We start from the raw sequence: 17,193 nt of genomic DNA on the forward strand, positions 1-17,193 counted from the left end.
TGAAGGTGGCCCAATGTATTAGGGCCTGCTGATATTTATATAATAGGACTCAGGAAATGAATTAGATTGTACACTTGCATATGGAAGATATTTTTAAAATGTACGTTAAAATGATCTTCAACTGATTTTCTTCTATTGTTCAAACAACAAAACTATCACTAGTTAAAACAGCAGAAGAAAATGTCATGGAAAATATATCTGGTAACTTATAGCATCCAAAGAATTATGGAAAGAGAGAGAGAGAGAACCTAATTTTGGCAAAAGGAAAGGCAAAAAGAAAACATTATCTCAGGGACTGTCTGCTAAAAAGTTATGATTTGTGTCTTTTCCCCTGGGCACTTAGATATGCATCATAACAACACCGGCTTCCTGATTCCTTGTGGTTGCCTGACATAAGAGCATTTATCACCTTTTCTTAAGACACAATCTTGATTGGTCATACCTGGACCATGTGACCCTGCTGTGGATTCAGGGGGAGAAGCACTATAGTGAGAGATGGCTTCTGCTCCATCTAGGGGTATCATATTAATCCCAGTCACAATCATCTCTTACCCTGTCATTGATATGGCTTCCTGGCTTACCTTCCCTGGTCTGCTCTTTGAGCTCTGTGGCCAGTTTTCTACTGTGATCTTTTCAAAATGCAAAAATTATCATGCAAAACACCTATTTCAATAGCATTCATTGTTCTTGGGAGACAGAGCCCAAACTTTAATGCTACCTATAAGATCTTTTATGCTGTGACCTTTTTTCTAGCCTTGTCTCTCTCTTCTTCCACTCCTGTCCACATTTAGCTCTTTGGAAAGCATGCCCTATGCATCTCGGAGTCACAGGGCCTTGGAAAATACTTTCTCCTCTGCCTAGGAAGCAGTTTTTTTTTCTTCTGTTGGTTAATTCTTATTTATTCTTCATACCACAGCTTGAACATTCCTCTCTCTCAGACTAAATTAGGACCTACTATGAGGAGCTATCAGAGGCAAAATGTTTATTTATGTTAAAGGTTAAAGGGTGACTATAAAAAGACACCTTCAAGGTGCTAGCCATTGTACTCTCATAGCATTCAGTCCTCACAAAAACATTTTGAGCTAAATCAACTACTGTTCCCGTGTTCTAAATAAATACCATGGGGCTTAAATGGTATTTATTTAGACCTGCTAGAGCCATAACTAGAATCCAAGTCTTTGATCTCCCCTTCTGCCCTTTATCCACTTTCCTGCAGAGGGATAGTATGTAGCTTGTACTGCAGCCTGAGGTAGAAGGAGATTAATATTCAAGGTTTAGGATCATCATTCTGGATGAGGGAGGCAAGAGATGAGGCAGAAGGCAGGCTGTTTTGTAAGACAGGTGGAACAGGTGAGAGGTCAGGAAAATCTGAGTTCAGTGATAAGATGCAGATGAGTTCCCATAAGGATAGGTTCTCATGAGAACCAGGCCTTAGAACCAGGCCAGCAGGAGCCAAGCTTCATCTAGAGATACTGAGAGCCTTAACAACCACTTGTTGACTGTCTTAAACAAACAAACAGGAGAGGGAATGGGGTCTGAGCTGGGAGCATTCTTCCCCAAGGTGTGTGTGAAGAGCAAGTTCCCAGGTCCTGGGCCAAACCTTCTCTGATGTCTCTGATAAGCAGCAGCCTCCCTCCTGGCTTCTGGCCCTTCTCCACATTGGCACTTTATTTTACTTTCTCTGTGGTAGTTATTACTGTCTCAGATTCTTGTTTCCAGTTTATTGATGTGCACCTCCCTAGTATAAACTTCACATAGGTGGAATTCTGTTCTCCAGGGCCTGAAAGCGAGTGGCACACAGTAGGAATACAGTTTTTTTTTTAATATAATATTTTTAAAAAATGAAAATAATTAGTAACAATTTCTCCTGTAGGGAATTTAGAGGTCATTGGGGAAATGCTTTCTTTGCACAATAAAGAAATATTGAATTATATCTTTTAAGTGGGATCTTATCACACCTAAGTTCTGTACCTACCCAGATCCAGCTCCAGGGAAAATCACAGCGTGTTGGGCTAGCATCCAACCAGGACAGGGATGGACAGGCCTGTTGGCAAGATAAGAACAAGAAACCATCAGAACCATCATCCACATACAATTCAAGACAAAAGAATAAGCAGGATAATCATCTTGCGAATTTCTTTAACTTGTAAACTGTGCCAAGCTTGTCAGGCTTGTTTCTTTAAGTTGGTTCCCCAGAATAATTAATCAAATTTTCATACTGAGTTAGAAGTACAGGTGTGTATGTGTGTTTGTGTGTGTGTGTGTGTGAGTTTGTGCATGCGTGCATGTGCGCGTGCACGTGTATGCAAAACAAGGAACAGGAAATCATTCTTAATGGACCATTGTGAATAAGAAAGAAAAATTATCTAGTTTCTGGGGCTTTGGGGAACTAGTGGAAGGACAGAGAAGTGGCCCTTATGGCTTGGTGGTAAGGAACATTGATACCATCCTTGTCAGTGGAAAGCCTTATGAGACACTAAAAGCAAAGTAATTTTACAAAGGAGGAAACTGAGTCCTTAAAAAATTTGGGTCAACATAATGCTTCATGACCATCTTCTATGGGCTTATTACAGGATATGGTATCTCCCTATCCATTATTTCATTCATATCTAACAGTAACTCAGTAACATGGGTATTATGCCCCTATATCACGAATAAGTATATTGAGGTTTAGAGAAAAATAACTTATAAAAAGTGCTCTGGAAGTTGAGGACAGACCTGGCACTAGGGTCTGCCTTCTCTTTCAGGGTTTCTCTATTATACAAAAAAGAAAAAAAAAAAAACACTGAGACTAATTCTTATTAAAATAATTTGACCTTTAAACCAAATTACATGGAATCATAATTCATGTTATTTTGTTACAATTTATTTTATTTTTAATTAAACATAACATGTATCCATATTTATGGGACACAGGGTGATATTTTGATACATACATTGGGACACAGGGTGATATTTTGATACATACATACATGTAACGATCAAACTGATTTTAATACAAACTTGACATGCAGAGGAAAACGAAATCCCAGTCTCCAAATTTCTACTTCCTTATAGAACATAGCAGCATCTGGGCGAGGACAGATTTATGATGAGGATATAGATATCCCCTTAGGAAAAGCTGGGCTGGAAACAGGACCTCGGGATAATGTCACTGGTGATGCTCTGTGTTTCTATCCCCGACTGCAGCTTCAAACTGGAGCTGTGAAGGAAGCCAGGGATTTGTGAACCAAGGAGAAACTGAAGCCAGATATCGGGGGATTTGGAGAAGTCTGGACTGTATCCTAGAAGGTTCGGAGTGAAGCAGGAATTCAGAGGCGGAATGTAGAGCTTCCTCTAAGTGTCTGTATGTCTTATCAGAATTCCAAGCAAAACAGGGCCCTTACCCCAAGCAAGGAGCTGTGGAACAGGCTTTGAACAAAGTAGGAAAACAGCCTGACTGTGTAGGGTCTGTCCTAGATCAACCCCCCTCTCCCCTTCCTCTATGAGGAGTGCCCACCCGCACTGTGCCACCACCTGTCTGCATTCCCTGATTGATCTGTTCTCCCACCCCTTCAGTGTCTTTGCTGATTCCCGAAGAGCTCGACCGACCAAACCTGTGTTCAAGGCCAATGACCTGCTTGAAGAATTAGGCCATCTCTTTTACTCTCTATCCAGTAGGCTCTCACATTTCCACCAAAACATATCTAATAGTTGCCAGGAGAGTACTTTGATTACTACTGATGATTTGCATTGACTTCTCTGGTCTTTGATGTGGGAAAGAGGGTACTTTTAACCTCAAAGGGCACGGACAACAGTAATTGAATTTACCAAAGAATTTTTCGACCATTTGTTTTGGTGGTGCATCACAAATTATACAATTAACCAGGCAACGAATATATTTGTGTTCAGTAGATGCTGGAGACAAGATCAGATTTTATTATCAATGTGGCACCAGTTTGTACCCTCAGCATGCTAACAAAAAATATACGTTGGACCAGGTGCAGTGGCTCTCCCTTATAATCCCAAGTACTCTGGAGGCTGAGGCAAGAGGATTGCAAGTTGATAAAAAGGAGAGAGGATGTTTCTCAGTGGCAAAGCAACCCTGAATTCAATCCCTAGTCCTTCAGCCCCCCCAAAAGCTTACTTTTGAAGGACTATCTGCAATAGTATGCAAAGTCAATAAATGAATGAGACAATGTGGCAAAATGGCAGGAAAAACATGCTTGAAAATCTATGAGTCTGACTGAGACAATTTTGTACATCAAGAAATGAGGAAAAACATGTTGGGTACTTGTAGGCTTTGTTGAAAATATTCCCTGCTGTTGATGACCCATTTGAAATGTGCTGAATTAGTTGACTGTTTTTTAATCCATTGAAGACTTACAAGGTTAAGAACTAGATGCACATCCTGCTAGTCAAGTTGATTAAGAAAAAAAATTTTTATGTCTGAATTTCATATGATAAGCTAGATGAGAAAAGTGGCCAGCAGGATTGGGTGGTTTAACCCCACCAACTTCTTCTCTCCCTACTTCCTCCAGGGCATCAAGTAAGTCAAGGGGCCTCTTAGGCTTTTCTTGGTGTCTTGGACATTTTAATAAGCTCTGATGACCTTCTGAGGGTTTGCCATCCTGACCTTGCTACTGTCCTTACTCTAGTCTCATTTGTAAGAGTCCATGCTTATGGCCAAGGAATCTCAGGGCTCTCCCCACCTTTGTGGTTAACTATCTGGCAAAATGGGCCTCAGCACTTACCTTGGAACTTCATGTTCCATAATTTTGAAATTACAATTGATCTAATTTCCTTTCTCAATTTTTTTTTAAAAAGAAGGAATTTTAAACCCAATAAAATAGTCACCATCACTTTCTAGACAGCAACATGCAAAATTAAATACGGAAGTAGGGAGATTGCAAATGCTTTTTCATGATGGAACTGAAGGCATCAAGATGATTATGCAAACAATTAGGCAAATATAAGGCTGGGGTTTAATTCTAAGAAACACAATGTTAAATATGGAATTCCAGTCAATCCATTGGTGCTCTCCTTTGCTAGTTGATGGCAAGCAGTTGTTCATATTAACACAATGTACTAACCAAGAGGTTAGCTAATGTTTATTTTGTTTAGCTGTTTTAACCAAAGGGCCTCCATAAACTTCTTTCCTCATAGTGTACACTGAGAAATAGGTAATATGATTTATTTGGCTATCATCTTCCATTTAGCTTGAAGACATTTGTCATAAGAAATGCATCAATTCCATGATCAGAGAGAGTCAAAGAATAAATGAATACAGTTTATGGACCTTAGTAGAATCTGAAAGCTTGTCTCCAGATCAGTTGCAATGAATGATCCCAATAATGAACCACATCAGAAGATGGCACATAATTCTCACAGTTGTAACTTGTACTTCTAAAATTGTTCCATTGTTCAGCAACAAATTTTCCACATAATTGAATTTGCTCGCTGGTAACTTGAATTAATTGAAAATTCATGCACCCATTAGCGTGTTTTGGAAGGTGTTTTAAAAGTGGCTTGTTTAGAACAGTTGCTGGCACCCCTGGAATTCACAAGGATGCCAACCAAATGCCATTTCAAATAAAAAGTGTTTTTCTCTTTTGGCAACATGAAAGAGCAGAGTTACACAGTAGCTCTTAATTTATGAACTATGCTTTCTAACTTTCAGCCTCCCATGATACATGCAGTTTTCTTTAAGGAATCAGGGTAGGAGCATGTAATAAAAACAAAAATCCTATTTCCACATCTGCTTTTTAATTTGAAATCATATGGGCCTCTGATTCTAATTCATCCCATTCTCAGGCATCCTGGATCAAGTAGGAGCAGAGATTGAATCCCATAGTGACTTCTATTTGTAGTGTCATTTAATGGCGAATGAGACAGGAATCTCCAAGGGTCAATGGATGGTGATTGTTAAAGCAACTAAAATTTGGCAAATTTTCTATTTGTTTATGCTACAGACAAAGTTTATGGCACTATTTTACGTTCTGTATTCCAGAAAGCATTTTGGCAGCCCCAGGCCATGTTCTGAAGTTATAGAATCATCCTCCCAAAACCGTGCTGTCAGTGCTGACCAGCAAGAGGACATAGCTACTCAGAACAGATCAGGCTGAGAGGCAGGCAGGTGGACAGAGAAATCCACTGGAGCCTAACAGTGTTTTGGGGCGGTGAGCTGAGTGCCTCCTCCTAAGTGGTCCACTAAACAAAGAGTTCATTGTAAGTGGGCCTGATCCCTAGCAGAAAGAGGACAATGATTCAATTTCAGTGGGAGTAGTTAACTCTTTCTTCCCTTTTTCAGGGAAGACGGGTGTTGAGTGAGTATTTAGTGACTCTTTTCCCTGGTTGGTAGCAGGGGATCTTAGTGTCAGGGACAGTATTTATTCTTACTGCATTTTCTATGCAGCCGAATGGCAGGATCCTCTTGTATAATCTCCCTTCCTGCACTCCCTTTCTTCCATCTAGCATAAGTGGAGTATGCAGAACACACATTCTTAATAATCACTAAATCATTAAAATGGTCCGCAGTTAGTTCTCTGTTTTATTTTCATACAGAAGTGACTAAAGAGGATTTTTGACTTTGTATTTTTAGAGTTTACTTTCAAACTTGATCTGGGAAATCCATTGGTCTATATCAAGGACACTGAAAACTATATGTTGTGCTTTAACTTTTTCACAACTGAGCTTAAAGGGAGAACAATGATACTTTGCCTGGGGTTGGTTGTGAAGGCATCGGAAAACCAATGAAGAGCTAGAGAGAAGGATCCAACTGTGTGGCAGTAGGCTCCCTTTAAGAGAGAACAAGATTAGCAACTTTGGCAAATTTTAGGTTTCTATTCAGAGGGAAAGAGACGAGCTGCCAATGTCTGGGGGGGGGGTGGATAAAAGAATGAAAGAAAGGATGGATGTTATGAGACAAAGGCAGAAGCAACTCTACACCTTACCGAAAGCTTACCTGGGAGTGGTTTTAACTCCTCTAGGGTAAGAAAAAGTATTTTCCAGTTAAGACTAAGGGTGGAGCTAGGGGGAAGGTGTTTAATCTGCAGTAGATGCTCCGGGGTTCTGCTGTATCCTGGGAAGCACACAAGGAAGAGAAGTGTGTGTGGGAAGAGAGACAAAGCAGCAGGCAGTGGAGGTGAGGACCACTTATTAGCAACCAGCACGTAAGTTCCATTAAGTGGAGGTAGAAACTCTTTCTTGTGTTGTTCTCCAAGGAAAACCGTATGGATTCAGCACTGGGAACACTTATAAGACTGCTGGACAAATAACCAAATTATAGTTTACCTTTGTCTATTATGAATTAGTTTATTTTCTAGATGCCCTCATGCAAGAAGAATCTACAAAAACAAAAGCAAATGTTTTCTATCCTCAGGTCTGAAAGAGTAGTGAGGTATCATTTGGTATAATCATGGTGTTTACTCAAGCTTTCCGCATATTGAAAAAAATGTTATTTTCTCTAATTGCATATTTTGTTGCTATCACGACTCTATTGAATTCTAAACTGAAACGAGAAATCAATACTGAGTGTCTCTATGGTTCAAACGAAGTCGTAGCTATTTCAGATGGCAGATAATTGCTGCAGATTTGTCCAATGGCTATGAAGGTAGAAATCCAAAGCTAAAAGTTCAGTGGGTTTAATTTTCTTATTTATTTATTTTTAGATCTTAACTGAAAAAAAATCAAGAACCATTAACACACCTAGAACGATTACTGCTACAGAACTCAACTGAATGCTCTAAAGACACAACAGAGAATGAGCTATTACAGCAGCAGCTATCGAATTGTAAACGTGGACTCCAAATACCCAGGCTACCCGCCAGAGCACATCATAGCTGAGAAGAGGAGGGCCAGACGGCGTCTCTTGCACAAAGACGGCAACTGCAATGTGTACTTCAAGCACATTTTTGGGGAATGGGGGAGTTACATGGTGGACATTTTCACCACTCTGGTGGACACCAAATGGCGCCACATGTTTGTGATCTTTTCTTTGTCTTACATTCTCTCCTGGTTGATCTTTGGCTCCGTCTTTTGGCTGATCGCCTTTCATCATGGAGACCTGCTCAATGACCCAGACGTCACACCTTGTGTCGACAATGTTCACTCTTTCACGGGGGCATTTTTATTCTCCCTGGAGACCCAGACCACCATAGGGTACGGTTACCGTTGTGTCACCGAGGAGTGCTCGGTGGCAGTGCTCACGGTGATCCTGCAGTCCATCTTAAGCTGCATCATCAACACCTTCATCATTGGAGCTGCCCTGGCCAAAATGGCAACTGCCCGAAAGAGAGCCCAGACCATCCGATTCAGCTATTTTGCTCTGATAGGCATGAGGGATGGGAAGCTTTGCCTCATGTGGCGCATTGGTGATTTCCGACCAAACCACGTGGTAGAAGGGACAGTGAGAGCCCAGCTTCTCCGCTATGCAGAAGACAGCGAAGGGCGGATGACAATGGCATTTAAAGACCTCAAGTTAGTCAATGACCAGATCATTCTAGTGACCCCAGTAACCATCGTTCACGAGATTGACCATGAGAGTCCCCTGTATGCCCTCGATCGCAAAGCAGTGGCCAAAGACAACTTTGAGATCTTGGTGACCTTTATCTACACTGGTGATTCTACTGGGACCTCTCACCAATCGAGGAGCTCCTATGTGCCCCGAGAAATCCTCTGGGGCCACAGGTTTAATGATGTCTTGGAGGTGAAGAGGAAGTATTACAAAGTAAATTGCTTGCAGTTTGAGGGAAGTGTGGAAGTGTATGCCCCCTTTTGCAGTGCCAAACAGCTGGACTGGAAAGACCAGCAGCTACCCAACATGGGAAAGTCATCACCCGTCCGAGAATCCTGTACCTCAGACACCAGTGTCGGAAGAAGGTCCTTTAGTGCAGTTGCCATCGTCAGCAGCTGTGAAAACCCGGAGGGGACCACCACCTCTGTCGAGGAGGAGTGTAAGGAAGCTCCTTATCGGAAAGCTCTCCTGACTCTAAATCGAGTCTCCATAGAGTCCCAGATGTAATCCCGCACATAAGCGGGGCTCCTGCTCGATCTATCTTCAGCCAATCACCTAAGGCAAGTAGTTGTAATCATGGCTTTGAAAAATGTTACAGCTGTGTTCTGGTGATGGTAGTAAGTAGAGTAGGTTAAACTCATAAAAAATAATATATACATTCCATAGCTTTATGTCATCAAAATTTATTTTATTTTTTTTGCTAGCAATTTGGTTTAGAAATCTATTATGAAGACTAGAGGAGTAAGTTTCGTCTCCTCTCATGATCTCATTTACTTGTATCTTCAATTGGAGGAACAATTTTCAGTAATGGGGAATAAAGGCAAGGTGCTAAAATCAGGAAAGACTGGAAGACAGGAAAACTAGAACAAGTACGTTTTTTAATCTATAGAAAATGATAACCGGAGAGTGCTTTCTTGTAAAAAGCATCCTGTCGTCTAACCAAGACTTATAAGCCATGCCTTGAGTACCGTCATATTGAGATACATAAATGTGAAATCATTGGCCAGACAGAGTCATCGAATCTGCCTCTCACGGTGTCTCAGTATCAGCAGGCAGAGACAGGGGCTGTAAAAAAACTGGACAGTGCACCAATTCTGGGACTTTTCCCACTGCCGCTTGCCTGGGTAACTAATGAGCTCTGGAGCTAACTAACCCTGTGGCAGAAGAAACATTGACATTGTCATTTAGAGCAGTATCACTCTCTCAAAGACAGTTGTGGACATCCTCAGACCCTTTGAGAGAGAACTTGGCCTCTGACCTGAAAGCCTGCAGTATGGGCTGCTATGCAAGGAATAGAAGCCTCCCTCCCCACCACTCCCTGCTCCTTGGAGCAGGTGAGGAGAGCAGGATGTATTCATTTGTGCCCAGAAACATCTTGGTCACCTTATAAGACATAAATGCCTCTAGTTCGAAATTGAAAATAAAATCTTTTTGTTGAACTTGGAGCAAGCATTCATATGGATGATTTTGTGAAATATAATACAAACAAGGCAATTTTAATATATATTAAATGAAGAATCTAAATGTTAGGGGACTAGTTACATTTTAGAACATGGGATAAATTTCTATACTCTGTTTCTAGGTTAATAGCTATCAAATTATGATTACTTTAGGCATAAATTCAATCACCTTTGAGGGAAGAATCAATTTCAGAATTATCAATTGAGGCATAATTAGCTACATTTGAAATTATTTGTGTGTGTGTGTGTGTGTGTGTTTTCTGTTGTTACTGCTCTGGCAATAAGTGTATGCCACAGATTTTATTTGTTTATTTTATTTAAATATACATCTCTATAGACATACACACAGTTTCTGTTTTCTTTCTGGAAAATCACTCTCTCTCTCTCTCTCTCTCTCTTTCTCTCTCTCTCTCTCTTTCTCTCTGTCCCCACATTTTTCTTTCTTTCTCTCTTCCCTTCCTGACTGGCTTCTCTCCTTCATTGCTTCTTTCCCCTCTTTCTACTGCCCGGAAGCAAGTTACTTTTTAAATGAACACATGAAAAATCTGTCATTCCCGTTGACTTGTGAAATAAAAAATTTGCTTAGGTCATAAGTTGCAAAACTCTCCTGGACCTTAACAATCAGAGATCTAAGTGATGTACATTTTGCACATTTTTTTTCTGTCTTGCTTCAGGAATGCAAATTCCATTTTTTTAAAATCACACACACTCACACATGGAAAATTTGGATTTTATAGCAGCAATTATTTGACAAAATTAGAGTATTACAATCTCCAAGGTAGAAAAAGAATAATCAGGACAATAATCAGAAAGCACTCCTCACTTTTTTTTTTAGTTTACTTTCCCCAGGTCTAGATTTCTTTCCCCATTTTGCTTCTGGATGATGTTTGCCTGGATAATATCAGATCAGGGGTATTGACATTCAGTTAAATACATTCTTTTGTGCTGTGTGCCTCTACAACCAAATGCTCAAATGGAAGAGAATGTAAAATCTGCAGTGATGTGCGAGAATTGTCTCTAATTTTCTGTGTTGATTTCTAACACACTTGGAAACTCCCCAATGTTAATAATAAAGATCTTAAAATAATGCTAAATGAATGTGCAGATAGTTTATTCTCTGTAGTGCAAACTCTATTTGGTGATTAAAAGAATGCTGTCTTATATAATGATAACATAGGCAGTACCGTCAACCATTTTCATGTTTTTTTTAAACAGCTTGTGGACAGCTATGTCTGAAATAACAATTAGTTGCTTCTGTGAGTGTTAAAAAAAGGTTCTGTGCAAAATGGCTGTTCTGGTTTTAAATGCTCCATTGATGATAAGTAGGTTGAATATTTTTTCTGATGCCATCCATCTTCTCCCTAAAAATGAAACGGTGCATTGGAGTTAATTAGATGGAGAACAAATCGTGGTATCAGGTATTGTTCCAGGGTGTGCTCAGTCTGTGAACAATGCCCTGAGGGGGAAATAAACCCAGAGAGACAGAAGGAACTCCTATTTTCATGTGCTACCACTCCATCAAACACTGATATGCTTGAAACAGATAGGCTTAGTCTCCACCACAAAATAGTGAGGTGACATTTTAAGTCTCATTTCTTCAAATGCCCAATTCTAAGCTTCTTCCTAACAAATTGCTAATTGGAACAACAATGTGCTCAGGTTAACAAAAAATTGCAGTACATGGGGCAGGGGAGTTATATGGCACTGTTCTGAGCTATATAATCTCAGCAGAGATCTCCCCAGGGTAGCCTTTTTGAAAGCTCTTTTTTTATAGGGGCTGAATTAGCTGACATACACCCTTACACTCTCTGTGGACCTCAGACTTGATGGCTGATGCCCTTGCCGCCATATTGTGATGAGGCAAATCAAGGATACCTCCTTCAAGGAAAAATGGGAAGACAAGAGAGAGATTGCACCCCTAGATCCCATATCTCCAGACTTCCTTTGCATGAGTGCAAATAGTTATGATCTCTGACAGAGTAAGTAAGCCATAGGTGCAAAGGGAATTATGAATATATGAATAAATTCCAGTAGATGAAAAAAAAATGAACCTCAATATTATGTATAACTATAATGTGCTAAAGAATGTATTTTTAAACAGATAAAAATGCTTTATCAAAAATATATAATAGCATAAACTTACTAAAATAAATTATATATTTTTACAATTAAAAAAAAAAAAAGAAAACAAGACAGGTAAGAGAAAAAAGCAATGTAGAGTCCAAATCCAACTGTGCATGATGTTTGATGGAGCCAGTCGCTGTGGAAAGGGCATGTTTTCTGGGGAGCCGAGGAAATGCCATTATTAGTGTAAAACAAACACAAGGGACTTGGTCTGGGCCTGGAGATCCCTCTGAGTCTGGTGGCCAAGGGACCTGGTGGCAGGGCCTGCAGTGGAGATGCCCTTTTTCTTTTTCTTCCCCAGAGCAGCAATGCAGACATTCCCAGCTGCAGTGGGACTTTCACTTGGTCGGACACTCTGAGATCCTGGAGGCCTGGCAGGGGCAAGGCAAGCACCACACAGCTGGATGGGGTGGGAAGGGGCCAGAAGCAAACTGCACAGAAGACTCTGCTCATGCGGCCTCGGCAGACCCCAGAGAGACCAAGCGGCTTCCATTTTGAGTGTTCGAGGGGAGGATCATACATACAAGGACCCTGCACCCCTACTTGTTCTTCTGACTTCCGAGTTGGGGTTTGGATAGGTATGAAGGCAGAATTAGACAGACAGTCAGTATAGATAGGTAAATTGAGTCAGATCAGATCTAGGAGGCCAATTTGAGTGAGTCCTGGAAGTTGGAGACTGTCCCCTGAAGGGATTGAAATGCCTTCAGAGCCCTTCCTCCACCCTATCAAGATAACAGCCTGGCTCCAACCTGTTGCCCAGGAATTGCTCCTCCCTACAGAGAGTTCTAAAGTTGTTAATTAATGTGTCCTGGGCTGCTCCCTCCTCCAGGGCTGCTCCATCCTCCCAACCAGGCCCTTCCCCCCACCCATCTGCCTCTCACCTTTTGGCCATCCCATGGAGCATCTCCTGGGCCTGGTCAGGACCAGGAAGGAAAGAGATAAGGAGAAGAGAGCAGGAGAACAAAGGAAGCCTAAGATATATTTAAAAAGGCAGAAGGCCTTGCTTCTTGGGATACCAGGATACCAGCTATGGCCCCCTTCTCCCTCCCTGGAGAAACCTGTGTTACCCCTTTTTAAATAAACCCTGCTTCACATGCTTCACGTGCTTCTCTAATGTTATACTTCATCATGTGAAGGAGCAGAATTCATCACCGAAAACGAGGGGTATCAGGTGTATGAAAGATTCTCTCGGCCAATTTTTAAATGATTAGGCACCAAATTCCACTCAGTTTAAAATGTCCTGCAAGCCACATCCATTGCAGCCATGCACACTGCTGTCACAAACCCCTTACAGGGAACATTGCCAAATCCAGTATTGTTTTGTTTTGTTTAATTTTTTTGTGTGTGTGGTTGTAGATGGACAGAATGACTTTATTCTATTTGCTTATTTATATGTGGTGCTAAGGCTCAAACCTAGTGCCTCACACATTGCTAGGCAAATACTCTGCCACTGAGCCCCAGCCCCAACCCAAGCCCAGTGTTTTTTAAGGTAAGTGTCACTGCTGCGTAGATACCAGGCCTCCACGCCTGGTGAAGCTCTATGAATTGCAAAGCCCTGTCTCGCCTCCACCTTAAAAATCAGTGTGGCTCCTGCTCTCTCACTGTCATTTTTAAAGGAGCAGGATGACCCATTCCATGAAGAAAATAAGACAATAAAAACTGAGCACCCCCCACAAAATGTAACTGGGGAGGCCCCAGCACAGAGTGAGCTGAAGGGACGCTCTTGGCAAATTCTGTGCCAAGATGCTCCAGGATCTGAGATCTCTGAAAACAAAAATGAGCCTCTGAGACTTAGTTTGGATAAAACTGGGGCCAGAAAGCAAGCACAGCCCTTGACAGGGCATTTTTCTAAAAAAAGACGTAATGGCAATGTGGCCTCAAGGGACACCATCTCTGGCCTGCGCTGCTCTGGAACTTTTGCTTCTGGAGGAAAAACTTTACCTTCCCAAGGGCTTCTGTCACTGCTGCTGGTTTATAAAGTGACTTAAGACGTTCCTCCTAGGACCTCTTGGTTAGGTCATGAGAGTCTTTGAAGTACAGGCTGCCTCTTGCCTCCTCCTCCTCCTCTCCTGGCTGCCTGTCCTTGGGAATGTCCTTGCCTGCAGTTTAGAATCCTTTATGCAGAATCCGAAGACTCATTTCAACTCCCCTGAAGGTGCTGATGTTCAATAGGCTCTCTCTCAGTTGCAGGGGCCCTAATAAGGAAAATAAAATAAACAATTGCCTTTTGCTCTTTGGTCTCATTGATTTATTCTATTTTATAAATATTGTAAAGTGAACGGATACTGGGTCTCCTGTCTGTCAGCCCAAGAAAAAGCAGCTGGACAGAGATAAAGAGTCTTCTAAATAAATAAGGCCATTTGTGCAGGGTGATCACTCATCACTGCCCTGGATGGAAACTTCGGAGACTCCTCAGGCTGCAGAGAGAGCAGGTTAATTATTCAAAGTATTTGAGCAAACCCGGTGGATGAAAACCCAAATACTATCCTGCTAAATTACAGAGCTAAAGAATGCTTTTTTCTCTACTGTTATCATTTACCACAGGGGCCTATAAAACAGCCTTAATCACTATCTAAGTAACTTGAACTTGAGACAGAAAGAGCCCCAAGAGGTTTAGTCACTGTGAAAACATCTTCACAGAAAGTTATCAGAAACCTTCAAATTTCCACATAAAATACTTCAAGCACATGCAATGCTCACTGTGGTCAAATGCCCTTTATGAGAATTAGAAGCACATGTCGGAGATCAATTAGTTACTGTGCTGCTGGTTGATTCTTTCTGACATTAGTTTGCCTGGGGAAGGGAGGCTGGCCACAGGGGTGGGAGGGAAAGACAGAGTTAGGCCCTGTCAGCAGCCAATTCCAGAACCAAAAGGTTTTTAGGACATCAGCTCATTTAATCAGATCCCATTTTGCATTGGAGGAAACCTACGACTCTGGGAAGTTAATCTGCCCAAAGAGACATGGACATGGAAGGCACAGCCGAGGGAGGACACTGGATCACCAGTGACCAGGGCTCTTTGCATCACCCCAGGGCACCAGCACTCCGGATGCTTCCCAAGGTTGAAATATTGTCATGTTATAATCATTCAATGGAAAATGTGATCCCGTCAAAACCCTTTGCTGAATAGAAACCCAACATTTTCTAGGAGTGCTACTCTATTCATCAGTCATTAATTATTTAGAGAGATTGGGCCAAGAGAAAGAAATATGGAAAACAAATAGTAAGGCCATGATGAATGAGGATAGTCTTCAAAAGGCAGATGAAACAGATGGAATTAAGTAAAGCAAAACAAAAAACCCCAGCTCAGACCTTTTCAGGGAAATGCTCATGTACAGCACAGCACACCCCTGTGTACTGGTCCACGCCTCCCAGCCTCTCACCTTGGAAGCAAGGGATGAGTTCTCAGACAGGGCCAGCCTTAGGGAATAAACCAATACAATGGGCAGCAGCATTTTCCTTCCATGAAGTTCATGCTGTTCCTTCTTGAGACGGGAACAGCAGGAGAAGCCATCCAACCTGAAATAGTCGCACAGACCTGGACTGGCAACAAGTGCTTGTCTTACTACCTGTGCAACCTGGATCAACTTAGTTGGAGTCTCTGATCCTTACTCTCCTTATTTACAGCTGTTCTTATTATATGAAGCTGCAACTAAGGGTAGGGTGCAGGCTCAAGAAACAACATTCTTAGTTTGAATACTATTATTTCAGTATTTTCTCACTCTATAACTTTGGGCAATTAACTTTTCTATGCCTAAGTTTCCTCAGCTTTGAAGTAAGAAAAATAATGGTACTCACTTCATAACTGCTATAAAAATTAAGCAAGAAAATATTTACCACAAAAAAACCCCCTGGCACATAATGAGTGCTAATAAAAAAACAACAACAAGCTATTAGTATTATTGCCAGCTGAGAATCCTTCATCTCATTGTTTAATTTTATCATGGACCTAAATCAAAAATCAAAACAAAGTGTAAAAGGAGGAATTATGCAATCATTCGGTAGAAGGTATACAAGTTATTCCCTATTCAAATGAACATTCTTACCAAAACACTGAAATCTTACTTCCTCTCTATTGTGTGAAGTATCAGAGGTCAGTAAAATGGGCTTTGAGAGTAAAAATTCTACGGACACACACATATCAGGCTTAGAGTGAGCCGCCAAACCAAGGAAAAAAATCAAACTGCACATAAGACAGCAGAATCTTGCACAAAGTACCAAGTGGGCATTGAATTAAAGCCACTTCCCAAAGTGTTTAACTGCTTTATGTTATGGTAACGTGTTATTCTCAAACGGCTCAACATGTTCCAGTGAGTGGAAGAATCCTGGGCAAAGCAGGTTCATCATCCCAAAATGACCTTTCACAATCCACTTAAACTGCTGCTAGTAAACCTGGAGAACCCCGATGGCTTAGGATGTGCTGGTGGCCCCCACGGATCTGCAAACTACCCAGGAGACCTGGAGCCATACTCTCAGTACTAGAACAGAGGCGTGTGTTGAACTCATTTGGGATGAGGGAGAACAATTGTTTGGTGTTTCTTTTTTTCTCTGATGCATGACATACTTTGGTAGGAGGATCATGGTTAAATCAAACAGAAGCGGATTCAAATTCCAGGTGGGTCCCTTGCTGGCTGTGTGGATGTGGACAACTTTCTGGTTGGCACTGAGACCTTTTCTTCAAGAGTATAAATGGAGCTGGGCATGGTGATGTGTGCCTATTATCTCAGTGACCCAGGAACCTGAGGTAAAAAGATCACAAGTTCAAGGCCAGCCTCAGCAACTTAGTGAGACCCTAAGCAATTTAGCATGATGCTGTCTCAAAATAAAAGTAAAAAGGGGATGGAGATGTGGCACAGTGGTTAAGTGTCCCAGGGTGCAATCTCCAGTACAAAAGCAAAAACACAAAACAAAAAAACTGTAAATGGAGCATTAGTAAAATTCACCTTGTGGGTCAGACACCCTGGCTCAGGCGTGTAATCCCAGTGGCTGGAAATCCTCAGGCAGGAGGATTGCAAGTTCAAAGCCAGCCTCAGCAACTTAGTGAGGCCCTAAGCAACTCAGTGAGATCCTGTCTCTAAATAAAATACAAAAAAAAAAAAAAAGGGTGGGGATGTG

General features: G+C 41.5%; 1 protein-coding gene across 3 annotated transcripts in view; it reads left to right on the plus strand.

Moving 5' to 3' along the window:
* Kcnj16 (potassium inwardly rectifying channel subfamily J member 16) overlaps window positions 1–11,052 on the plus strand; it is a 33,191-nt gene extending 22,139 nt beyond the window's left edge. For all 3 annotated transcript variants that reach the window (XM_048795574.1, XM_015503523.2, XM_048795580.1), the window contains exon 2: window positions 7,650–11,052. In XM_048795574.1, coding sequence (XP_048651531.1) covers window positions 7,742–9,001 — 1,260 coding nt within the window. In that variant the 5' untranslated portion in view covers window positions 7,650–7,741 and the 3' untranslated portion in view covers window positions 9,002–11,052. The remainder of the gene's footprint in view (window positions 1–7,649) is intronic.
* The last annotated feature ends 6,141 nt before the right edge of the window (window positions 11,053–17,193 follow it).

This window comes from Marmota marmota, unplaced genomic scaffold, assembly GCF_001458135.2.
Source record: "Marmota marmota marmota unplaced genomic scaffold, marMar, whole genome shotgun sequence".
NCBI lineage: Eukaryota > Metazoa > Chordata > Mammalia > Rodentia > Sciuridae > Marmota > Marmota marmota.